Below are 25,304 nucleotides of genomic sequence, written 5' to 3'. Positions count from 1 at the left end.
AATCGGGGTCCTTCAGAGGTCCTTTGAATGCATGTGGCGCGATATGGGAAACTGAGGTGTAAATAGTTTTGATTGTCGTTTTCTTCTCAAAGAGAGGCATACATTTATCTAAACAACATGTTTTCTGCAGAGCAGAGTTGCTGGTTTATCCGCAAGGTGAGTGTTTTTCTTCTGACACCAGATGGCTATTTAGAAAGTGATTTTTCGTGTCTCCTAGCTTGCTAAACTTAGATCTGTTTATGCTAGCTTCTTTGAATGCAGCTAATGAACGTCTTCAGATTTTATTTATTTACAATTATCTTTAAAAGTGTTTACAGAAAGTTGAGAAACCGAGGTGCGAATGGAGGCTATTCAAATAAAAGAAAGAAACGCGAGCAAAGTAAAAGGGGAAAAAGTGTCTTTACAAATATGAAGTTAGTAACAACTATACAGATATGTAAGTTTCACACGTTAAATCCGATCGTTAAATAGCAACTTGAGTATAGCGTGTTTTCTGGTAGCAAAAACAATAAGGAAAATTAACTTCGTGATTATTTGTATTATTTGACTGAAATATGAAAATATTTGATTCACGCATGTTGTAAACATTAACGATAGGCATCTGCGGGCTCACACTGAAAGTATATAGGCCTCCGTAGTTTCTACCAAACAATGACAGAAAAAGAATTGCTGATGTTGAATTGAAATGTTTTCACTTATTTTAAATTTGTTACATTGAATGAAGTGAAGATGTCGTGCCAAAAATGGACTCATGTTTCTCTTTCTTTTTTCTTTTAAATTTATTTATTTATTGTAATGTCTGATATTTTGTTTTTATTGGAAAATAGGCTGTACTCAATAGGATTTATGAAGTCGTTATATATATGATAGAGAAATGACCTGTTTTTCATGTATCCTAATGACTCTGACTTATTGTACCTACAATGTGTTCTAGATTATAATCAATCCATTTTTTTTTGCCACCTAAATATATTTATAGAGCTGTTATGTTACTTTTGTTGCATTTATCCGTCCCCCTCTTGACCGGATCTGGCTTGAAAAGGAAAAGTTTAATGTCAGTAATTTTATTTTATTTTATTTTATTTTTTTAGCTGGGGAAAATAAAGAATATATAAAGTGACTTTTCCTAAAAATGATTTCAGCTTCTATCTTGTGGTAGGAATATTGTTTCCTATTCAAACTGATTTGATGTCTTTCATGCAAGATATGTCTGACAGATTATTGGACAATAAGTCATCTACAGTTTAAAGCGCTTTGGATGCCTTGTTTATAATGGAGCACTGTAATGAAAAATAATTTCCCCTAGGGATCAGTAAAGTATTCTGATTCTGATTGAAAAGCGCTATATAAATGCAATCCATTATTAAATATGAGTAACCTTTTTTTTGGAAGTTACCAGTAATCACTTTTACCCCTAATGTAACAGTCATTCAAAACCACTTTTAAGTTCATACCTACCTTTTCCTATAAAACAAGCCTAAAGGGAAAAACAAACAAACAAACAAACAAAAACAAACCAGCTACCTATATTCAACAGAAGCCACTTCATTGCATTATTAGCAAGACAAAAAACTAAATTTTGAACATAACACCTTTAACGAGGCATTAACAGTTCCACATGGGTATCACTCTTTGAGAAAATTGAATTGCAATGCAATATTGGGAATGTTTGCATCTTGGTTTCAGAATTTTACACCCCAGAAGATATTGTTTTAAATTACATGCTCTCTGGAGATTTCCTTTACAACCTGATTAGCACAGAACACGTTCTGTACATGAATGTGAAATTTAAGTAAGACAATTTAAAAAAAGGAAAAACAGACCTTTTCATATGGATTCAAATTTCTTTTTTTTCTTTTTTTTATAGCGTTGAATCAAGTGGTTATTCTTTCCCAATACTTGGTGATCAATAATGATGATGATGATGATGATGATGATGATGATGATGATGATGATGATAATAATAATAATAATAATAATACATTTTATTTGAGGCCACCTTTCAGAAACCCAAGGTCACCTTACAAAAGAGAAAAATTATTAAAAGGAGTAATAGTCATAAAATGCATAAAATAAGTAAAAATTGCAAAACAGAACTTGACAACAGATAAAATCAGCACTAAAGCGAATAAGCCAGTTTGAACAGATGTGTTTTGAGCTGTGACTTAAATGCGGGAAGAGAGTCTATATTTCTTATGGTTGGAGGAAGAGAGTCCCAGAGCCAAGGAACAAAGCCACCACTAAAGGCTCTGTTCCCCATAAGACATGCGGGCGGAACAGTAAGATGAATAGCAGATGAGGATCTGAGAGGGCGGGAAAGTGGTGATGTGAAGCGGGTCACACAAATAGGAAGGAGCAGATTTATGGATACACTTGTATGTGAGAAGTAAGATTTTAAAGTTTATCCTGGCTTCTATGGCCAACCAGTGAAGCTGCTGAAGAACTGGGGTAATATGAGCTCTTGACGGAATACGAGTTATGACCCGAGCTGCAGAATTTTGAAGAAGTTGGAGTTGATGAAGGGACCTTTTAGGGAGACCAAATAAGAGGGAATTGCAGTAATCAATATGAGACGTAATAAGACTATGGACAAGGATGGACTATATAATGTCTATAATGTAATAATGACTGCTCTGTTCAGGTAATTTGTTGGAGAGCTGCAGCCAGTATTGCTTGGGCTGTACTGTTGTTGCCACCCAGCACAGCAATTTTTGTGTTCCTCAGCAAGTTCAGTGTTCTCCACCCCATCCAGACCATATCAGGTGAGTCACCACGCTGCATTTTAAGATTACTCAGAGCTGTGTATGAAGCTTGCCTTACACTTTTTTTTTTAAATTCCAGAATGCTTCTCCATGCTAACAAGTGCAACTGCCATCTTCTCTTTCATCCTGCTGTGTGGAGTGATCATCATGGTTGGTTTCTTGAACTTTGAGTATTACACAGGTGAGTCACAGAGCACTGCAAAACTTCCCTAAAGATTTTCTTTACTACTAACATGTTACGTGGATAGATCATATGTAAATTTTCATTAGTGAAGCTGGAATTAATGTCACCAGTTCAGTGTTATGGTAGAGCTTATAATAAATAAAATGCTATCATTAGTTTAACAGAATTAAGTAATTTGATTGTGGACTAATGTTGTCTGTTAAATAGGGAATAGTTTGTTGAATGACACCACAACATGAAAAACACACATTCCTTCTCCCTTGGATAAAAAGATTAGTGTTATGTTTTTCTTTAAATTGTATAATAAAACAAAATGAAAGTAAAATGAGTTAAGTTTTACTTTCTTTTCAGGACAACTAAAATACCTGATTGTTTAGTACTGGTTCAACACATCCATGGGGCCAGCTATTACTTTAATAAGCTTTACTCAGGTTTTAAATGATAAGATAATATAATGGGTACTCCACTAAAAAATTGTCTATTATGTAACTTCTTTGTTGTTACTGTTTTTTCTTTCAGTCATTCCAACTATTGCATGCTCGAAAATCGCGCTCTTTGGTCAGCTTCTCCACCCTCGACAGCTTGTCAACTCCCTGGTCCACTGTATCATGGGAATGATTGTGGCTTGGTGTTCTGCCGTTACCATTGGATTTAGATACGAAACTCTTGGCCACCCGTGTGCGCAGACACATCAGATGTGTCTGAATGAATATCATCTCATCCTTCTGCTGGGTGGAGCTTTTGTTGGATTCTCTCACAGTCTGCTGGGTGTGATCCACAACATGAACTATGTCTCCTTCCATACTGTTCAGGTAAACAGTGGACTTTAAAATGTTCTTTGTTTATCTGTGATTCTGCCTCACATGTGACAGTGAATCAAAATTAGTATCCTGACTGCGAATAGCTCCAACATATTTTTCTGAGACAAAACAAGTAAATGAGGTGGCTGTAGCTCAGGAGGTAGAGCTGGTCACCTACTGATCCGAACGTTGGAGGTTCGATCCCTGGCTCCTCCAGTCTGTATGCCAAGTATCCTTGGGCAAGATACTAACCCCAAGTTGCTCTCCGATGCATCCATCGGAGTATGAATGTTTGTGAATGTGGTTAGATAGCACTCAGTTTGGGGTCAGTGCTTGTGAGAATGGGTGTGACTGGGTGAATGTGGCATGTTGTATAGAGCGCTTTGAGTACTCCTGGAGAGTAGAAAAGCGCTATACGAGAATCAGTCCATTTACCATAAAATCTCCCCCCCAAAAAAAAAAAAAAAAAAAATTTTTTTAAAAGTTGCAGCTGTCTAGTGTGAGTTAATATTTGTTGTTCATGTTCACATATTATTTCCCCAGCAATACAAATACCTTCGCTTCAAGGGATCTCTTCCTTTGGTGGTTAGGTGCAGTGCCACTCAGGCACTTTACTCTGTCAGGAACTTCATCGTTGTTTATTACTTTTTGGGTAAGTAACTTCCTTATTAATTAAAATACCATTAATGAAGCTTCACCCTCTCTATCTCTATATACAGTGGCTTGCAAAAGTATTCGGCCCCCTTGAACTTTTCCACATTTTGTCACATTACAGCCACAAACATGAATCAATTTTACTGGAATTCCACTTGAAAGACCAACACAAAGTGGTGTACACGTGAGAAGTGGAACGAAAATCATACATGATTCCAAACATTTTTTTACAAATAAATAACTGCAAAGTGGTGTGTGTGTAATTATTCAGCCCCCTGAGTCAATACTTTGTAGAACCACCTTTTGCTGCAATTACAGCTGCCAGTCTTTTAGGGTTTGTCTCTACCAGGTTTGCACAGCTAGCGACTGAAATTCTTGCCCATTCTTCTTTGCAAAACAGCTCCAGCTCCGTCAGATTAGATGGACAGTGTTTGTGAACAGCAGTTTTCAGATCTTGCCACAGATTCTCGATTGGATTTAGATCTGGACTTTGACTGGGCCAGTCTAACACATGGATATGTTTTGTTTTAAACCATTCCATTGTTGCCCTGGCTTTATGTTTAGGGTCGTTGTCCTGCTGGAAGGTGAACCTCCGCCCCAATCTCAAGTCTTTTGCAGACTCCAAGAGGTTTCCTTCCAAGATTGCCCTGTATCCATCTTCCCATCAACTCTGACCAGCTACCTTGTCCCTGCTGAAGAGAAGCACCCCCAGAGCCTGATGCTGCCACCACCATATTTGACAGTGGGGATGGTGTGTTCAGAGTGATGTGCAGTGTTAGTTTTCCGCCACACATAGCGTTTTGCATTTTGGCCAAAAAGTTCCATTTTGGTCTCATCTGACCAGAGCACCTTCTTCCACATGTTTGCTGTGTCCCCCACATGGCTTGTGGCAAACTGCACACAGGACTTCTTATGATTTTCTGTTAATAATGGCTTTCTTCTTGCCACTCTTCCATAAAGGCCAACTTTGTGCAGTGCACCACTAATAGTTGTCCTATGGACAGATTCCCCCACCTGAGCTGTAGATCTCTGCAGCTCGTCCAGAGTCGCCATGGGCCTCTTGGCTGCATTTCTGATCAGCGCTCTCCTTGTTCGGCCTGTGAGTTTAGGTGTCCTTGTCTTGGTAGGTTTACAGTTGTGCCATATTCCTTCCATTTCTCTGAATGATCGCTTGAACAGTGCTCTGTGGGATGTTCAAGGCTTGGGAAATCTTTTTGTAGCCTAAACCTGCTTTAAATTTCTCAATAACTTTATCCCTGACCTGTCTGGTGTCTAAATCCAATCGAGACTCTGTGGCAAGATCTGAAAACTGCTGTTCACAAACGCTGTCCATCTAATCTGACTGAGCTGGAGCTGTTTTGCAAAGAAGAATGGGCAAGAATTTCAGTCTCTAGCTGTGCAAAGCTGGTAGAGACAAACCCTAAAAGACTGGCAGCTGTAATTGCAGCAAAAGGTGGTTCTACAAAGTATTGACTCAGGGGGCTGAATAATTACGCACACCCCACTATAGATAGTGTTGTGGAAATTTTAATTACCAAAGCCTGCAGACACGATGAGTTGTAACAACACCTTTATTTCAGCTATCTCATGCATAAGGAGGGACGTCAGTCAGGGGGCACTGAAAGTCGTCTCTGACAATGAACAGTTCAGGTCCTTTTTATACACAGTCACAGAACAAAAGGCTTTTACAGTTGCAGTTCACACCTTGGCTCTAAACAGACAGACTCTCTATCACCTGTGTGAATCTCCCCCACTCTGGGGTCAAGCCTTCCTGTGTGAGCTTCCGCATCCTGGGAGACATTCACCAGTTTCTCACCGCCTGTTTCCCAGCGTGAATGAGGTGTCAACCAGACATACTAAACTAAGTAACATGAAAGCAAGACAATACATTACAGGACAATACACTAAAGAGAAATCCCACAACAATAGATACATAGATGTAGATTGTCTGGATTTTGGCTTTCTCTGCACAGCATATTGGAAGTGTTCATTATTTAAATTTAATATCAACAGGGTACATTCCAAGAACATGGATCTGTAAAACACTGAATCTTCACTTGGGCAGGTTAGTATATGATTTATTGAAAATACTTAGCAATGCTTTTTGCCTGATCAGTAGCTCGCCTCGTGCAAAACACTGCATTATCATAGTTATGTGTGATCTACCCTTCCAGCTCTGCCCACCCTCTTGACAGCATAGCTGGATTGCTGGACCTCTCCCTCCTCTACCACCTCTGGATCAGTGCCACCTTTCTCCTCTTCACTTGGTACATCATGCTGCTACTCTTTAGGATTTTTCTCACTGAGGTATGTATCAGTTAAAGGCAAAATTTAGATCTCTAAATATTTTAAAACCAATTGTGCTGTTCAGTATATTAAGTATCATTAACAAGTCATCGAGGGAAGGTTGTTTCTTCCTGTTTTAATACTGTGATAATTACATTTCCTAAATAAAATAAATCCTATCTTGAGTCCAGTTCCTCTAGGAACTATTGACCTATTTCAAAATTGCCATTTATTTACAAACTGTTTTTTTTTTTTTTTCTTTTCTTTTTTTTAAGTTGTCAATTTAGGTGTGTGTGTGTGTGTGTGTGTCATGTTATATATCCTTCTTTCATACAGAGGTTCTGCTGACAATTTCAAAATGATTTTGGTCAGTGGAAAACAGTACATGGTAACCACAATAACATCCATAATCAAGACTACACAACTTCTATTTATATTTTTAATAACTTGGAAACACTAGGGGGCAGCAGTGTCAAGGCAATGGGTTTCTAAGGACTGAAAAGCAGCTTGACTACAGTTTCTAATGAAAGATAATAAATAAATAATAAAATGAAATTAAACATAATACATTTCTTCTGTAGGGGTACAGTTTTCCTGTGCAGTCATCTTTTACTGAGGATGCAGACCATTGCCTTCCTAAAGTACTGACTGAAAAGCAGCCAATGCTATTAAAAGTAGGTACAAAACACATTTATATTCTTGCAAGCATATCCATTTTAGGTTAAACCCCACTGATCACCAAATTCTGGTGCTCTCTTTTCCCAAATTTCAGTTCCTAGCTTTGCAGGACTTGGCTCTGTTGTCTCAGCATTCTCCATTACGACGCTGTGAAGTCTTCAGTCTGAGTCAACCAGGTCTGATCATAGTTTCTTTGCACAAAAGAAGTTTTTATTATTTCTATTGCTGTATAGCCCATTCTTCTGATTGTGACATCAGGCATATAATATGTAGATTTTGGTAGTCAACTGTCAAGCTCCTTCTGACCTCACGTCAAACCTCAAGTTAAATCAATCACAAACATCAAACATGCAAGGCAGGAGCCACAGTTCTTTTGTAAGAATTAATCTTGACACATGTCAGATATTCAGATTGTGCTTTTATCTAGCTCAGAATGTATTTCTTTTTTATTTATTCCCAGGTGGACATCCTCATAACTGGAATGCTATCAGTAAAGAGTGCCTCTCTCTGCTGGCTAATCTTACCCAGAGACTTGTAGCCTATCATGACACTGTAGCAACCAATGGCAGGGCCAAATCACTGTCAAGTGGGAGTGAAAGGAAGACCTCTTCTGAAACATCAGGTACTTTAGTATCACAGAAGTGGCTGTCCATGTCAGCCAACTGTATAACAGTATATTAACATAGTGTGAGTGTGTTTATGGCATGTATGTATATTTTAATTTTTTTGTAATCCTAACCTCAGGTACAGAAGATTTCATGAGTCCAAGGCCTACCGCTTTTATGAAAACTCCAGCTTCAGTCTTCGCTCGGTCCATTGCTGGAGGCCAGCAGAGCCCTCTAACAGCCCCATTCACCCCTGATCTGGACAGCCCCTTTATGTCTCCTGCACTGCGGCGTCTTGCTGCTCCTGTGGAGCAAGGCTCACCTTGGTACGGCACAGTGCAGAGCCCCCACATCATGAGGCGAGTGCCCAAACTCTGGTCCACATCCACAGGTGAGTAGGGAATAATGGGAGCCGTCAGGTCATTCAGATCGTACAACTGCAATAAAATGCAATGTTAGACAAAAGAGAGAATGTGTTGACTGGTACAGTTCCCCCCCCCCCCCCCTTTTTTTTTTTTTTTTTTTTTTTTTTTTTTTAATGGTGGCATATTTGGGGGCAATGAAGTGATACTTTTTTACTTTGGTTGGTCTGATAGGTTGATCCATTTTTGGGTACATTATAAGCTTTAAGCTTCTGTTGATACAGATTCCCAGGTTAATGGCAGTCCCCCGCCATCACCAGCTTCAGTTCCCAGTGACAAGCAGGAACCCTCCAAACCAAGTTTTCTGGCTCAGTTCCTCCAGAACAGAAGAGAACAGGTACTAAAACCTTGTCTCAAAGCCAAATGATAATGTGTTTTTGGTCCTGCACTGTGCTTCTGACGTAAGGCTTTTCACACTTATTAATTCAGGAATAATATAACAGGAGTCAAGTGCTGTGGTCTACTTCATCCAGCTTTTCTAGTTTTCCAAAAACCTACAGTCAGGGGTGGACAGATGTGAAAATTAACAGGGATATCACAAATTCAGATGTAAGGTTCTGGGAAATGTGCCAAATCGGGAGCCTGTTTATGGTTATTGTTAGAAGTGTGCTTTTACTTTAAGTCAGGGTCTCGCCCCAGGGTTAAGTGTGAAAAGCTAGTATTTGTGTTAGTCTGTCTTTTTTTTTTTTTCTCTTTTTAAACTTTATCACCAAAACACTTCTACATTTAATTGTCTCATTTAGGTTAAAAATTTCTTGGCAAAGCGAGTGCTGATAGTGTATTTGTTTAACAAGGTAAGAACGTGTGGCATGTGCATGCTGTCTCCCTTAAACTTCTCCACACTGGGGGGCTCTGGCATGCTCTTATCTGGCTTGGTAGATTTTTGTCTTTTTTTAACAAATCTAGCGTTCTCGTGTAGTAGCCATTACTAATTTATCTCCCGGTTCTGGACCTAATGGTGGAGGCATTACTAATGCATCTCTTTTCTATCCATCTTGCTCTTCCAGCGAGCATACTAATTACCTTTAGAGCTTGAATTAAGGGGTCATGTGACAATCAGTTTAGTGCTTGGAGTATATGCTTAGAGATTTCCTTTTTCTGATCACACAGTGAGATTATCAGAGAAAAATCTCACTACTTGCATTTCCCTGCTTCCTCTGTGTAGAAACTAATGTGGTTAGTCTACTTTCTGAGGTTTATGTATATTTCTTTTAACCACACTTGCATGCTGTAGTGCTGTAGTGTAGTCACACTAAGTGTGCCCCACTAACAACTTCCTAATTTAGCATTGTGAGTCTGCATCTGTTAATTTAAAGGGAAAAAAATCCTGCTAGCTAACATTGTGTGTTGCAGCTCCCAGAAGCCTCGAGTCAGGCTCTCTTTGCTGACAGTCAGGCCCACATCTGGGCTTTGGAAGGTAGGAAGAAACTGTGAATACTTACATTTGATTTGAATTCAATTTCCATCCCGCATATTAATTTATTTTCTTTGATTTCCTTCCATTACAGGGCTCTCTTACCTTGTTCAAGCCTCATTCTCTGAAGATCAGTTTGGGGTTGTGCAGACTACATTACCCAGCATTCTCAGCTGCATGCTGGTCTTACAAGAGGTAAATTACAGTATATTATTTTACCTATTCTGGATATACTTGCTGGAGATTTTCTTGTGCTCCCTTAAAGTAGAAACAGAAGAACAGTAGAAACAACTGTCCTAATGGCTTTTCCATTAGGATAAGGAGACCATTTTTAATAGGGCCCAGTTCACTATAACGCAGGTTGATTAAGCACAATGACTATTTTAAGTAGTACATGTACAGGACAGTTGTACTTCTCGTCTGCAGGCTGTCGATCGACACTTCAAGCTGCCCCATGCCTCCAGTAAGCCTGTCAGGTCGACCAGCAGCATGGGAGACTCAACATACAAAACGCTGCGCTTTGCTCTCAGGGCCACACTAAAGACTGCCATCTACAGGATAACAACCACATTTGGTGATCACTTAAAGTAAGGCTGCTTACAATTTAAAATCTGAGTAGTATTTTGTGTGATTAAGAAAGAAAACTGCATGCTGAGTATTATAACCCTTGGTGTTTTTGTTTGATCCTCAGTGCTGTTCAGCTGTCTGCAGAGCATCGGAAAAGATTGCAGCAGTTTCTGGAGTACAAGGAGTAATGTATTTGATGCTGGCCGTGCCTTGAGATTCTTATCGGTGCATAAAGATGTCAACAAATGAAAGGCCATGATAGTGCCTCTTTTAATATTTATATCTGCACTATACCGTGGGATTATATTTGATGGTTGAGATCACATCTCTCACATGCAGGAAGGAGCAGGAAGCCAAACAGACAGACTGAAACGGGTTGAAGGACTGTTATCTCTTGTGTTTAGGAGATATTAATCTACCCTACAGTAAAAGAGGCTCAAAATAAATAAATAAAATTTTTTCCTCATAAGGAAATGTGAGAAATTCATATATGACGTTTGTTGATTGGGATGAGTTACAAAGGGCTCTCTGTGCATCATCATCTTTGGATTTCATATTTCAGCTGCTGTCCTCTTGAGTAATATTTTTGGTGTTGAAAAGAGATGGCACGAGGGCTAACGAAGAAGCTGTCTTTGTTTTGTAATGAGCTTTTTTTTTTTGGCTTCACGGGTGTCTGAAATGGATCCTAAAAATGCATTTTCATAGATCTGGTTTTGAGTCTAATCACCTGCCTAGAAGAACTGATCATCTGTCTGCATCAGCTCAGCAAAATACATTTTCAAATTAGACACCAGCTTTTGTACAGGGTACCAGTTTGTATGATTTTTTTTGATTTTTTTTTATTTTCATGATAAATGACGTTATCATATGAGAGGAACAGGTTTGGTGCAGCAGGTTTTAAGCCTGGATAAATGTTGTCACTGCCAGAATTTAAGTTTCTGCTCACAAAACTGTTTGAATAAAAACACATGAAGATCCTTTCTCTGGTTTGGAGAAATGCGTGCTTGTCACAGGCGTAAGACGGAGGAGGCAATTGAAAGGAAAGACCATGCCAAAGTTGTCAGATATATGATGAACAAAAAGTGTAGGAGTGGAGACTTCAATCAATGCTTTCTGCTCAGGGCTACTTACCTCAGTACTGAACCCTCACACCAGAATCCCAAATTATACATTAGACAGCAGAGGGCTTTGATTGTTGTGCAAACTGGCTACATATGGAAGAAAAATGCAATTCCATTAATTAAACTGGAGGAATTGTGAGTTCTCTAGGAGAAACCTAAAAACAATAACTGAGTTCTATTAGAATACAGCCTAAACAGCATGAAACCTGAGACTGCAGCAGCTAAATGGAATTCAGCAATTATAATAACATATAATAATAATAATAATAATAATAATAATAATAATAACAGATTACAATTACAGATGGAAATCAGCAGTCTCGCAAGCAACTGTATATACACTCACCTACCACTGCCTCAGTTTTTCATGGCATAGATTAAACGAGGTGCTGGAAACATTCCTTAGTTGCTGCAAATCTCCGGCTAAATGACAGGCACTGACCACCCCCCTAAAATTTGCTAGCTCCCCCCCCCCTCTGGCAACACTGTCTATGTTGGTACTAATTTTAATAAACTTGAGTACAAAAGAGAGGAAGACACGCTACAATCAATCTATGAAAACAGGTTTTTATGGATTAAAAATTATATTTGGTTTTCATATGTATGTATTTTCAGTGATATCAACTTTAATAACAGGAAATTAAGTAGACAGAATTATTTTCTTTCTCTTTTTTTGCTATATGTTTTAAGTATATTTGACAACAGCATAAGAAAACTGGAAATTCTGTTATTGCTGTGCTACCCCAATATTTTTAGTGGCCACCCCTATGAAAAAGTTCTGGAGGCAGCCCTGGTCCGTAGCTGGGAATCTCATCAATGTAGAAAAAATCATGAAGAAAAGAGGATATCTTAGAAGTCTGAAAGATCTTTGAGTCAGGAAATATGGTCTAGGGCCTCACTTTGTCTTCCTACAACAAAAAAAACCCCACATCTAGTATGTTTGGAAAAGTTGTGTTTAAAAGAAATTCTCTGTTTAACATAAATTTTTCAAAGGCAGGCTTATAATTCTGTCCTCTATGCATCTTATTTTTTGCCAACTGTTTAAGATTCATTATCAGTTACAAATTTTCATATTTTAGCAACATTAATGGCAATTTAAAAATCAATCTGTTAACAGCATGATATTCATGATTGTACTGCAATCATGTTTTATGCCCTTCTAAAATCTATGGAGCCATGGACCAATTTACCTGAATATGAGAGTCAAAGTGATGATATTTTAGATTGTCTGTGTTATTTTCATATTTGACCGAGCATCAATGAAGTGGATGAGTACATCATTAGAAATTAGTAAACCTTAGCAGTGAACATTTAAATGAGACAGTTTAAAAAAGAGCAATAGTGGTTGAAACATTCAAAACCTAAACAGGTCTCTGTGTGTCTTTGCTGGGTTCACAAAGCTGGTGTACAGCCCCACTGTTTTTTTTTTAATCACCCTCCTTTACAACCACCAGTTTGCTACCACAAGACACACAAGAAAGGTCTCTGCAAATCCAATGACAACATTTTAAACACACACAATAGGGCAAGCAAGTGTTTTAACAAATGCAAAAGAATGAGACCATAAAATGACAACATCAAGAGCACTGTTTTTGTTTATTGCACGAATTGTACTTATTTCCAACTGAACTGGTAGAACGCAATATTAGGCAGTGGTGGGGAAAAAACTGTTCATCAAAAGCTGTAATATGTATACAAGATACCCAAAATAGCCAGTGGGAACATCTGGATAGAACTGTCTCAAATCATGGATTGATATCTAGAAAGGAAACACTGCTTTTTGTTTCTCTGGGAAGAAAAAAAGAAAAAGTCAATACTTGAAATGATAGCAGTTCTGTTTATAACAGATGTCATAAGAAGAGGAAAAAAAACAGAAAATGGTCATGTCAAGACGTGTTTTTCTCTGGATTTAAAAGTATTTTGTCCTCATATAGAATATAAACCTCTGGATCATTACCAATCAAATGTTCTGACATTTTTTTCTGAAGTCAAACAGCATTTGCTAAAGTCTTTTTTTTCTTTTTTCTTTTTTTACAGTTTTAATATATATTTATATATATACATATAAATTCAACTAACTACAGTTCTCATAGAAAATGAGAAAAGCTGGACTTTTATCGCTCTCACACAACAAATGACTGGCAAGCATATTGACTCTGCTCCTCCCCCCATCCTCATCTTTGAGCTGCTGTCAACACAGCACAGAGACAGGAGTGATGTGCTGGCTGCTAACACCCGACCTGGCTCAGGTGGAATTCATTTTTAAACCTTTTCTTTTGTTGTTGTTCTTGCCATAAGCTAGATGATACATTGGTCAGGCTTATTAAATATACTAAATGTGAAGCTAACACCATCAGGTACTTAGCATTGTTTTATACAAAGGGGATGCAACCCAGGGATGTGGCTAGGCTGGGTCTGTCCAGAGATAACCAAACCAACTAATAAGCACTAAGTTATAACACTGTATGTCAATTCTTTAAGCCAAATCTCAAAGCCTAGAAAACTTCCTTTCTGGTTACTCTCCACCATCCTCAGTGACAATTAAGATTGTCATACAGCTTAAACAAACAACATAAAATGTGATAAGTGGAGAGATTCAAATGTGCTGCTATGTGGACTGAACCAGGCTAGCCATTTCTCCCTTGTTCAAGATTCATGGCAAGAAAATGAAAGTTAATGTCCAAATTTCTTTAAGGAACCACATAAACATCTGCAGCCCTTTATCACTCCCATCTCTATTGGCTCTTAGGCAGTGTTTCAACTGCAATTAATCCAGGTCGTTTCTGGCTCTTTAAAATGACAAATTCCCCAACAGAGCCCCAAATCAGTCCTTAATTCCTACACATATGCTGAACACCTTCTACCTCTCAATTTCTGTGATCACTGAGAGGCGAACTAAATAGAGACTGAGGGAGGAAGAGGAAGAAAGAGGTGAGGAAAGGCTGGTCAAAACAAAGGAAACCACCTCTTCTCAAGTCATGAAACACTTAAGTGCAAAACACCCCCATCTCAGAAAAAAAAAAAACAAAAAAAAAACCTAAACTGGATTTTCCTATCACACACTCAGTGCACATTTTGTCTGTGTCTCAAACTAAAGCATCCCTGATTCAAAGTGCACTCAGTAGTGATGGGGGCAGATGATGGAAGGAGGAGAGGAGGGAGTGGCTGAGGGCAGCATGTAGGATAATGCAGCACGTAGAGAGTTAGTACTTCTCTGGGAGCAAACAAGTGATAGATGCAATCAGCTGTTTGAGCTAACAGCCTAAGAATCAGTATGATACTGGGAGCGGGGGCCGCTGGGCTCTCCCTCAAAGTTCATATCTTAAAGGAAGTCACATTTAGGGGATGGCTTGAGTGTATAAACCCCTCCTCAACACAGAAAAGTCAAAAGCAAGAGGTGTGTTACTAAGAGAAAGGGGATTGTGTGCTGGTGATGTATAGCTTACTACAGGTTGCCTAAAGCTGGATGTATATGTTGCCATATACACACAGTACATCATTCTGGGCCTAGACAGAGCATTTAATTGATGTATGGACAGCCAAGGACCTCCAAATGGTTCATAGGGGTGTAAAAGCAGTTACTAACCTCACCTCTTTGAAAAAGTCTCAAAAAAACAAAACTAGAAAGGGATTCTGGAAGTGTGTCTGTAGTTGCCATATGCACACTCGTAACTGCTGAGAAACCTGGTGCTAAGCATCTCTGTCACTATCACTCTGCTTCAACAGTATGTTTAAGTAAATGTGTGTTTATCTGTGTTTGTGTGTTAAAAAAGTCTGTGGCTCGTCAGTGTTTGATTGTGCCAGTGTGTCAATAGTGCTTGCCTATGTGCATCAATTCAAGGGCAATAAAGTGTGTTTATGTATGTGTGTGTGTTTATGTATGTGTGTGTGTGTTTATGTATGTGTGTGGCTCATGATGACATGCACTGGACGTGATCTGGACCTCCGTCCTCTTCATCTGAGGAATCTGGAGAACTCCAAGAATCATCTGTGTCTGCATCTGCACCCTCACGGCGGGCCTGGATTTGAGCCAGAGAAAAGTGACAATGAGCAAGTTAAATGAGTCACATGCAAACATCCTAGGGCTGTGCGATATGACCAAAATCTCATATCCCGATATAAGAATTCCATCGTCCCGATAACAATATAAATCACAAAAATTTAACATTTCCTGTAAATTCTGTGAATCTCAGGCAACTTGACTTGCGTGAAGTGTTTCCAGCTGCGTGTCCTTCACCCGGAGTCGAGTGTTTTAACCGATGCATGAAACTATACATTTTTAGACATAAGTTGTATTTATTACACGGCGTGCTGCGGGTTGCCTGTTCTAACGTTTGAGTCTAAGGTTTATTTTTTAGCACCTGGCGGCTCTTTTTTACTTCTCATCCGTAAATAATCTGCTCTTTCACGTGATTCAGTTTATTTTGAAAAGTCTCAACAGGATCTTGAGCTTTATTGTGAAAGGTTTATGTGGAACATAAACAAGCGGACACGCGATGCTGTTACCATCGTTGTTGCTAACCACAACGCATAAAAACAGGCGCTTGTCCGTCCGTAGCGTGGTTATATTACATATAAGAGAAAGAGAGAACTTTAAGAAATTAATATAGCCACTACAGTGACCATCAAAACGATGAAAAAATATTGCCGTAAACAGTTTATTTTGCGACACCACGAAACAAACGATAGTGTAAAATGAAACGATAGATGTTTTTATATCGTCAAACGATATATATCGTTATATCGAACAGCCCTAAAACATCCCATCTGTTCTTTTCAGAAAACTGAAACATTTTCAACATATTGGATTGTTACTTTTTCAGATTTTCTTCCAACATAAATTATTTTTGCAGAGACATTACATAGATGTATTAGAAAATTGCTTCCCTAAAGACACTTTTCATAACTTTTTTCAAAAATATTAACTCTTCCCTGTCAATCCCTGTCCAACCCCTACCCCCCAAAAAAGAAAGTAATTTTGGACTTGTTGAGATCTCACCCTTGCAGGTCTCCTGTTTCTCATGTGTCTCATCAGGAACCACAACAGCTGGGTGTCGTACTGATCGCCGTGGCGCACACTGTCCTCGTCACGCTCCCGTTTGTTTTTCTTCATTACCTTCTCAAACAAAACAAAATGAGTGTGAATATGGAGGACAGAGAGGGTGTAATATTAGCTAACATGTCCATGTCCTTGATGCAAAGAGAGTATATGTTATAAAGTAAGATTTAATACAATTATATTACCACTGAAATTAATTTAAGACCAAGAGTAGCTGTTTTGTTACTGGTTGTTTAGCCAACATTCATCTACCCATTACAGTAGGTTAAATCCTTCATTACCATTTGTGAACCAAGTAAATGTCATTTGCTGATCTCTTTCTAAAGAATTGGTGTAATGCCTCTTCCAGACCAAACAAAAAAACGCAGCGGCCTAAGAATGCAGTCAGATTTCCCGGAAGGAAGGTCTAAAGGTACTGTATGATGAAAATTTTCAATTATCACGGTGACTAATAAATAAATAAATAAAACAGTTATAACATATCTGTTTCATTCTGGGTGTGAGGCTTCCATGTTTCAACGTTGGTCCTCTAATGCTAAACAATGGGGACTTTTTACCCACAGAGTGGACAAAGTGGAGTTACACAACACACAAGCGGTCGACTTCTCACATAAATAGCAACTGTACAGATGAAATTAGGTCTGTACACATTAGGTTTTACAGTCAAACAGGCAAATGTGTTGGGGCACATTTACTTCCGTTTTCACTTTCAGTAGTTTAGATAAAATCTTAAACTGGATTCATTAAAAATCTGTGTGAGTATCTGCAATATCACAATTACATCATTGTAAAGCGTTCATTTGTCTGAATTTACACAATAAAACAGGATACAATACCTCTTTGAGACCCTTGAGTCCTGTGGGGGTTTCAGCTGTGGGGGCCCACAGTTTGATGTCATGATCCAGCCCACTGGTAGCCATACCTGGCAGATGTGGATGTGGCTCCAAACAGTTCACCTGTGGTTTTCAAAGGTCAAACGTACAGCAGATAACACCATTGATGTTCTAATTTATATATAAAAATTAAAACTTAAAAGTATAAATACATAAGTCTGATGCTGCAAATTGCTACTAAAAACAAGTTATTGGAGTGAACCCTTCAACATCTAAAGCAGCGGTCCCCAACCTTTTTTGCGCCACGGACCGGTTTATGCCCGACAATATTTTCACGGACCGGCCTTTAAGGTGTCGCGGATAAATACAACAAAATAAAACTAGTATCGGTACCAAAAAAAAAGAAGATTTATTCATAACACACGCGAAAAGACTCAGGAACACCGAGTTAACGATAAAAACAATAACAAAATAACGCTGAAAAATGATAAAAACCCTGAAAACCATACATTTCAGACCTGAGCCTCAACTCTCGCGGCCTGGTACCAAACGACTCACGGACCGGTACCGGTCCGAGGCCCGGGGGTTGGGGACCGCTGATCTAAAGGGTCTTACAAAGTTGTCTCATTCAAAAAAAAATCTGTGGTACTTTCCCACTCTGACTCACCACTCCTCCTCGGTCTCCCTCCATAAACTGGACAATACGAGCAGAGTATTTGTCCCATAGATAGATGTGCCCACAGTCGCTGCCACTGACCACAAACTCACTGCATGGCCCATAGAAATTCACCCCCTTCACTGTGAGCAAGAGGACGGTATTATATCAATGCCCGAAACTCAAAAATGACCTGCTGACAGCTTTATTTTGTAGAGTTGTCTATACCTTATACAGCTTATTTAAAATAATTTTAAAAAGTAGTACCTGTGGCATTATTGCGGTGACCCTTATATCTCCTGAGATAGTCTGCCCCATCACTGTGGTCGGAGTCAAACAAGTAGATGTCTTCATCATTGTAACTAGCCAGGAGCTCTGGACATACAGAAAATGTCAAACAGCCATTTGCTTAATTTCCTTTAATGCAATAAAGGCAGAAGTTAGTCATGACTTTCATAACTTTTGACTATACACACATCATTTATATATGCCAAGCCAAAAGTTGATAAATTGGTGTAATTGGCACTTTATCTGACCTTATTGGTTTTCTACAAAAGATACACATTTCAGAAGAAGAAAAATCCTAGAATTTTAGTCAGTGAGCTAACTCCTAGTTCTATTTCAATGTCACTGAGATTGCACAGTGGTTGCATCACATCACACAAGAAGGGAAGAGGTTTGAACTAAAAAAAAAAAACGAAAGAAAAAAAAAGACTAGATCGAGGAATTATCAAGGGTCTGTGTCCTTATTTTTAAGAAATATTTCTAAAAATGTTCATAATAGAATAAGAAAAGAATGAGAAAACTTATTTTACCTGTGCCATCGTGACTGTACACAAGGCAGGTTATGTTGGTTTTAGACTCACTGGATACCAGATGTGAGGGACAAAACTTTTTCAGTACACCATTGTTATCATTTTCATTAATCTTCCTCTGGTCATAGATCCTAAAGAAAGTGAAAACAAAATACTGTCAGAAGAGAAAAAGAGTCAAAGAATAACATTTAAGTGACAAAATTGTATCATACCACAATGATAATGGATTCTTTAGAGTGGGGAAAAAAGCATTTTTACTATTCCCTGGTTCATACCTCACATACTGATCTCTCCCGCCAACAGCAAAGTGGTGTGTCTTTGCTGGGTTCACAAAGATGGTGTACAGCCCCACTTTTTTATCACCCTCCTTTACAACCACCAGTTTACTACCACAAAGATACAAGGAGACACAAAAGAACACAAGTATTACCACTGATCAACCTAAAATTTCTGTTTATGTGTTTTGCTCACATGGTGCGCAAGACAGGTTTGTCAATCCACAGCAAGTCTCACTCTACACTCACTGTGACAAAACTAGCTGAATGTGAAACTTAATAGTACTTAGCTGAGAGCCATTGCACAGAATTCAGTTATGTGAATACATAATGATAATAAAAAATCTTGACTCTTACTTGGCAGGGCGGTCTAGACGCAAGTCAATACCAAATACAACAGCATCCTCTCCAGCTGACAGAAAGGAGCAAGGTGAATCTGGCTCAAGGGCCAGCTAAAAAATACAAAACAAAAAATTGATATGATACCAATTCAGCTGTCTCTAAGAGTCTTAAACACCACTGGACAAAGATTTCCTCTCACAGACCTTGTGTGCAGCGCCTTTATGCTGTGCAACCCGTTTCGTGTTCTTGCAGCGCTGTGTGGCAGAAAGCTCAGCCACTCTGATCTGACCATCACGAGCACACATGGCCAAGGTGGAGTCCCCACTGTGAGGCAGGAACTTTGCCTAAATTAAAGCCAGGGGTAGCCCAATCATGCATTTTATAACCACAATTTAACTTGATTAAATTATGCTCATGAATTAGTCACTTCAATCTGTCTTGTAAGTTTGGTTTTTTTTAATAATGGATTATTATAAAATAATAAAAACAATAAATAAATCATCAAATAGCAATTTACTGCTTGTCTCTAACTTAGTCTTGTTTCCACATTCTACTTTTTTATCACTGTTTCTGTGGTATAATGATTATAGCTTCTTATAAGGAAAAAGTCCCAGAAAGCTACTTATTTTGTCTCAACAGATGAAACAATCAAATAAGAGAAGAAGAGAATATTAAAAAACTACTCAATAATTTAAACATCATCTTATTAACTCTTGAAGGAAACTGAAGTTTTTAGAACATTAAAAAAAAAAACACAGATTTTTCCTTCTGCTGTATCGAACACTAACACATTAATATTACTAACATTTATTTGGAAAAATAACTAAAGGACTAACTAATAATGAACCTCTACTGTAGTCCTATTTTTGTGTTTTACCTGAAAGACATTGCTCTTGTGTCCACTGTCAAACTCCAGTTCAGCACGACGGATGGCCCAGTCCCAGATCACCACACGCAGGTCATCGCTGCCTGATGCCAGGCGTGTGCCTGATGGATTGAAATGCAATGTGTTGACACAACCTGTATGCCTCTCTAATCGGCCTTGGAGCTCCAGCCTTTGCACGAGGCCACGAGCCCCACACACGCGCCTCACAAACTGGTGCGAGTCCCTGCCGATCTCTCTGGAGCGCAGCGAGGGTACCGCCCGCCACACAGGACCACGCATGTCACGGAGCTCTGCCCCGAGCCATGCCTCCATAGCTTCATCATCATCGTCGTCGTCATCATCATCTTTCTGTTCTTCTTCATCATCATCATCGTCGTCGTCATCATCATCTGAACTTGAGGAGTGGTTAGTGCCGCCGCCAGGTCTGTTTCTCTTTCTAGCTGCCCTTTTCCCACCATCTTTTTCTTTGGCCTTCTCTCGCCTTCCTCCCTCGCTCTCCCTTTCACCATCCTCAGTTAAAGAGTACAGGCCGCTGCCGTCCATGCTGTCTGTATCTTCATCCTCTTCTCCCTCCCTGGTTGTGCCCGTCTCTCCTTCTACATCTGGCATAGATTTGTCTCCAGATGCTTCAGCTGTTTCTTTGGGAGCTATGGAAATTCATAAAATACATAAAGAAAAAGACAAATATGTAGATGGTTAGTCATATATAGTAGGAAAAACTCATTATGAAATTTTTCCACCGTACTAAAACTATAAGAGTTACCATTTTGAGAGGAAGACTGTGTTTGCCCCTCTTTGCTTCCAGAGGCATCCCCCTCTTTGTGTCGGTCTTCTCCAGGCTCCTTTTCTTCAGAGCCACCTATTGAAGCCAAACATTTTCTCTGATGAACTCTGATGACTACTGCGGAGTATGACACCATGCACTGCTGTCATTAGTATATAAACTGACTTGTTTTACCGTTAAGCACCGTGGATTTGCCGTCAGCCTCAGCCATTGTATCTGTGAAGTCCTGCGTCGACCCGAGGTACAACCTCGTGTTGGACACAAAAACAAAATTAATGGTGCATTGACAACTACTCAAAATCAGACTGGACAGTTTGTGTGCTATAAACGAGGCGACGCCACGGCTTTCATTTGATAAGCTCTTGCCAAATAGCGACTTGACACTATTTGCAATAGGGTACAAGTTACCTGTTAGCCCCGTAGCTTCCAAACTAACAGTCTGGCTAATTTTACAAGCTATACACCGCTGCATGTAAAGATATAAACAAACGAAGTCGTTTGTTAGCCGAATCACGGGCCTGTTTTGCTTTGTGATATTTAACTATGTATTGTCCTGTATAAAAGAACTGCTTGACTGCCTGACAGTTATTACCATAAGCTAATGCTACCTAGCAAACTCGAGGCTAACAAATGTCGAAACTAAAACACAGTTTTCCAAGTTGTGCTGCACAACTAACCAGCTACTGGTCAAAATGCAAACAAGCGGCTAGCATTGCTTATACTCGCTAACTAGCACAGCTAGCGTTACCTGTAGTCGAAGGCCCGACGAGGCGTACTTCTTAGTTTAGTCTTAATCTTTATTGCAGATTTATTTGCTCCACCTCGCTACTCAGCAAATGAGCTAAGTGCCTTGACTAGGAACTCTATGACGAAAAACACACGACATGAGGAATGCGTGCATAAAGCTTTTTTGAAAAGTCAGACTATATTGCGAGCTAGCTGCGTTCACATAAGATTGCCTGCTCTGTTTATGTTTTGACGGTTCAGCTTTTTCTTTTTTTCTTTTTTTTTTCTAGTTACATTTCCGGTTTCGTGCTCGCATGTTTTTTTTCTACCGGAAGTTTGGTACGCAGAGATTAACCATCGGCATCAACAACGACAATAATAATAATAATAATAATAATAATAATAATAATAATAATAATAATAATAATAATAATAATAATAATAATAATAATAATATGAACAAGACCATATGCGCAAAAACCTTTGTCCTGTAGTTGCTGAGACCACTGGGATGGGTCATATTGACTAATTACAGTACAAGAAACAGGCAGAATCTCTTCTACAGCACACAAAGTGAGATTATCTTTAAAAAAGCCAGCAATACAATACAAGCTAGTGGATGAGAACAAGTTATATTTCATATCAACGCTTCTTTTCCTCCGCAACAGTAATAATAATAATAATAATAATAATAACATTGATGATGATAATAAAAATAAGAACACATTAATAATACTTAAAATTAGTTTATATTTAATTCAAGTGAACATTTAATTTATTGAACATCAGCAAAACGCAGAATTTGCAAAACACTGAAAAGAAATTGCAAATGTTTAATTATTTCATTTAAATGTTTTTCCATTGAACAAAATGTAAAGGTTATTAAGGTCAAGACCAATTGCAAACAGCAAGAATAACACCGGAGGCTACAAGGTCATATTAATAGCCTAACAAACCACTGAACACCCCCCCCTCCCCCCCAAACACTCATTCACCCACTTACTTGCATGTGATTCTTTAGAGCACAGAACAAAGACTGCAATGATCCAAGTTCAGTCTAACGATGATACTACTAGCACAAGCGTATTCATTCATTTATACAGTTCACCGAGATGCCTGTTGTGAGGCGACTGTTGAGTGTATGTTGCTCAGTTTATCCATATTCAATTTTCCACATAATGTAAATTAGACTCAATCCATCATGGTAGCCTTAAATTTCCAAGTCTTCTGGGTAGGGGAACTTCAGTGCATGTGGCTGATTGGGACTTATTAATTTTGGGACCTTTTTGATTTTCACCTATAAGGCCAAGGGATATGTGTCCACAAAGCCCGGGCTTACAAATAACACAACTGTCATGAAATGACAATTATGTCGAGTAGGCTGTAATCCACAATGATTTTGAAGAAAGCTTGTACGTTTCTGGCGCCCCCTACAGGTTGCTGTAAAATGCTCTGGCGTTATCACGGCATAAAAATCGCGATCCGATAACTGCACGCATGCTTATTGAGTTCTGACAAATTTCCTACCAATACTTTTGATGCACAATGGAAGCCACGTCTTTTTATATTGTTCCCTATATCAGTGCATAGCCGTCTGGCCAGTATAGGGCACTGACTGCGGTCGTCTGACTTTTCAAGTGGTGTTTATGGTGGCAGAAGAACTAAACCTGTTTCAAGTGATTTGCCCCTTGCTCTAATTGAAACATGCGAATGATCACTGACAGTTCCTCAAATACAAAGAAACCAGCAAATCTATGAGTAAATAAGAATATTTTTATCCGTTGCCTGCAACTTTAGTAGAGAAATTAAAGTAAAAAAAAAAAAGGTGAATCAATGTTCTTTCACAGAGATGTGGCGAACAGGAGAACATTTCTGCACAGACGTATGATTAAACAATTGCTCATGTGTTAAAAGCACAGACGCCTTACAAAGACCTGATTTTCCACAACTTTTTTTCGTAAAATTCTGCACATGACTCGTTTCATAAATAAGGGGACATAACTAAGAAAACAAACAAACAAACAAACAAACAAACAAACAAGCAAAATAAGACGCTTAGGAACGGAAAGATTACAAAATAAGGAAGAGGAAGTTCACTCAAACACAGGGGGTTTCAGAACAGCCACCCCCATCTGTGCAGCTTTCATAAGTTGTAGCGGCTCGTCTGTCCTCCAGAGGCGATGCTGGAGTTTGAAGAGACATGAGGATGGCTCAGGACGCAGCTTCTTCCCCATGCCGTGCACAGACTTCATAAGCGGACAAAGTTCTTAAATTTAACATTGGCCTGCGGTTTATTCCGCTCTTCGCCAACATGGAGTATTGGAGGCAATGTGCGATGTGGCTGATCAGCTGCAACGTGCTGCCTGCGAACCACCGGGTAACTGCGGACACGGCGCAGGTGTTCGACCTGGCGCAAACCCTGCGGGACGGGGTGCTGCTGTGCCAGCTACTCAACAACCTAAGACCCCACACTATCAACCTAAAGGAGATCAATCTCAGGCCACAAATGTCACAGGTACATCCATCATTTTATGCGCTACTTTACGAATTACTTGTAAAAAATATTGTGAAATCAAATTCATGCGTTCACTAACATGCCATAAGCTAAACCTATAGTGGTGTCCAGGAAAAGTCAGTTTATTAGCCCAATAACCACTGGTAAAGAACCAAAGTAGTTCCGCTGGTGGAAGAGGACGCCTAATCAAAAATTTGTGAAAGTGGACAAAGACATATTTGCAGCTCCTTATTAAGAAGATCAAGCTGTAGCAATTCTAAATAAGGTTCCTAAATACATGGAAGAGAAATGGTGGAAGCTATATTAGAGCGTTTTATATTTTGTTGTTCTGCCTGCAAGGAGCTACAGTAATTAGGGTACAGAAGCCTGTTCCAGTTTTATTAAAGGTTAGACTTAGGTGAGATTTTCCCTTTAAGTTATTCCATATTTTCAAAATAAAACCGCAAATTCTAAGGATTTGCAGCTTAAGGCGAGCTTTAGATTATTTCCATCTGTTACGCACCGTTTTATTTGTGTCCTGTCTTATTTGGCTTTGGGTCCAACAGATAAGTTTCACTAAAGCCGTGGAGTGGCCTCTGACAGATATCTTCACCCTTTTCTTTTATTGTGAAGATGATGTTTCACTTTCTGTGTCCTGTTCTGGTGTCTTGATCTTTGTTTTTTTCTGGATAGGAGAGAAAGTTCTTTAGCTTGTGTGAAACTTGTCTGGTTTGGGAAACACTAAAAAATTGTCCAAATAGACTTCTCCTTGCTCATGCAGTAACCCTTCAGGAGCTGAAGGCTCTGGAGACATCTGATAAAATCCTGCCTTTGATCCACCCATTAGTTGGGAAACTACATTTTGTGCAGTGGCTTGCCGTTTGGTTTGATGGCATATGACATGTGTAATAAGCCAATTTTAAGCTAATTTTTATTTAAATC

General features: G+C 39.0%; 3 protein-coding genes across 6 annotated transcripts in view; 2 read left to right on the top strand and 1 right to left on the bottom strand.

The window, feature by feature from the left end:
* The first annotated feature begins 9 nt into the window (after positions 1-9).
* On the top strand, positions 10-11,352 carry ndc1 (NDC1 transmembrane nucleoporin). Of its 2 annotated transcripts, XM_005924647.3 has the most exons (17): positions 10-156; positions 2,642-2,762; positions 2,842-2,943; positions 3,466-3,758; positions 4,290-4,398; positions 6,414-6,465; positions 6,575-6,707; positions 7,268-7,360; positions 7,459-7,540; positions 7,825-7,986; positions 8,109-8,360; positions 8,616-8,728; positions 9,135-9,185; positions 9,745-9,808; positions 9,900-10,000; positions 10,232-10,392; positions 10,497-11,352. In XM_005924647.3, the coding sequence occupies exons 1-17, from the start codon at positions 118-120 to the stop codon at positions 10,558-10,560; spliced, it is 1,992 nt and encodes a 663-aa protein (XP_005924709.1). In that variant the 5' UTR covers positions 10-117; the 3' UTR covers positions 10,561-11,352. The 2 variants fall into 2 exon arrangements, with proteins under 2 accessions (XP_005924709.1, XP_005924710.1); XM_005924648.3 differs by lacking the exon at positions 9,135-9,185.
* Positions 11,353-13,070: 1,718 nt separating this feature from the next.
* On the bottom strand, positions 13,071-22,159 carry dcaf8 (DDB1 and CUL4 associated factor 8). Its single transcript, XM_005924646.3, has 13 exons — positions 21,891-22,159; positions 21,317-21,390; positions 21,122-21,217; positions 20,350-21,005; positions 19,676-19,816; positions 19,488-19,582; positions 19,131-19,241; positions 18,856-18,986; positions 18,308-18,415; positions 18,053-18,183; positions 17,389-17,508; positions 16,493-16,609; positions 13,071-15,512 (listed from the first exon to the last, which is right to left on the bottom strand). The coding sequence occupies exons 2-13, from the start codon at positions 21,351-21,353 to the stop codon at positions 15,405-15,407; spliced, it is 1,851 nt and encodes a 616-aa protein (XP_005924708.1). The 5' UTR covers positions 21,354-21,390; positions 21,891-22,159; the 3' UTR covers positions 13,071-15,404.
* A 1,867-nt stretch (positions 22,160-24,026) lies between these two features.
* The window catches only part of LOC102309091 (guanine nucleotide exchange factor VAV3), a 51,506-nt gene continuing 50,228 nt past the window's right edge, over positions 24,027-25,304 (top strand). For all 3 annotated transcript variants that reach the window (XM_042222041.1, XM_042222040.1, XM_042222039.1), the window contains exon 1: positions 24,027-24,383. In XM_042222041.1, the coding sequence (XP_042077975.1) occupies positions 24,180-24,383 (204 nt within the window). In that variant the 5' untranslated portion in view covers positions 24,027-24,179. The remainder of the gene's footprint in view (positions 24,384-25,304) is intronic.

The sequence above is a fragment of the Haplochromis burtoni genome, unplaced genomic scaffold, assembly GCF_018398535.1.
Source record: "Haplochromis burtoni strain Fernald_Lab_line unplaced genomic scaffold, NCSU_Asbu1 Contig_78, whole genome shotgun sequence".
Classification (NCBI taxonomy): Eukaryota; Metazoa; Chordata; class Actinopteri; order Cichliformes; family Cichlidae; genus Haplochromis; species Haplochromis burtoni.
Note: the sequence above shows the minus strand (reverse complement) of the source record. Positions and strands in the feature narration are given on the sequence as shown.

Excerpts from the sequence above, each read along its gene's own strand:
- ndc1 (XM_005924647.3), top strand. The coding sequence starts at position 118 with ATGTTTTCTGCAGAGCAGAGTTGCTGGTTTATCCGCAAG. Across the intron at positions 7,987-8,108 it reads GACCTCTTCTGAAACATCAG|GTACAGAAGATTTCATGAGT; the intron begins GTACTTTAGTAT and ends TCCTAACCTCAG. Across the intron at positions 9,186-9,744 it reads TAGTGTATTTGTTTAACAAG|CTCCCAGAAGCCTCGAGTCA; the intron begins GTAAGAACGTGT and ends TGTGTGTTGCAG.
- dcaf8 (XM_005924646.3), bottom strand. The coding sequence starts at position 21,353 with ATGGCTGAGGCTGACGGCAAATCCACGGTGCTTAACG. Across the intron at positions 19,817-20,349 it reads ACAAGAGCAATGTCTTTCAG|GCAAAGTTCCTGCCTCACAG; the intron begins GTAAAACACAAA and ends GCTTTAATTTAG. Across the intron at positions 16,610-17,388 it reads GACTCAAGGGTCTCAAAGAG|GTAATGAAGAAAAACAAACG; the intron begins GTATTGTATCCT and ends TTGTTTGAGAAG.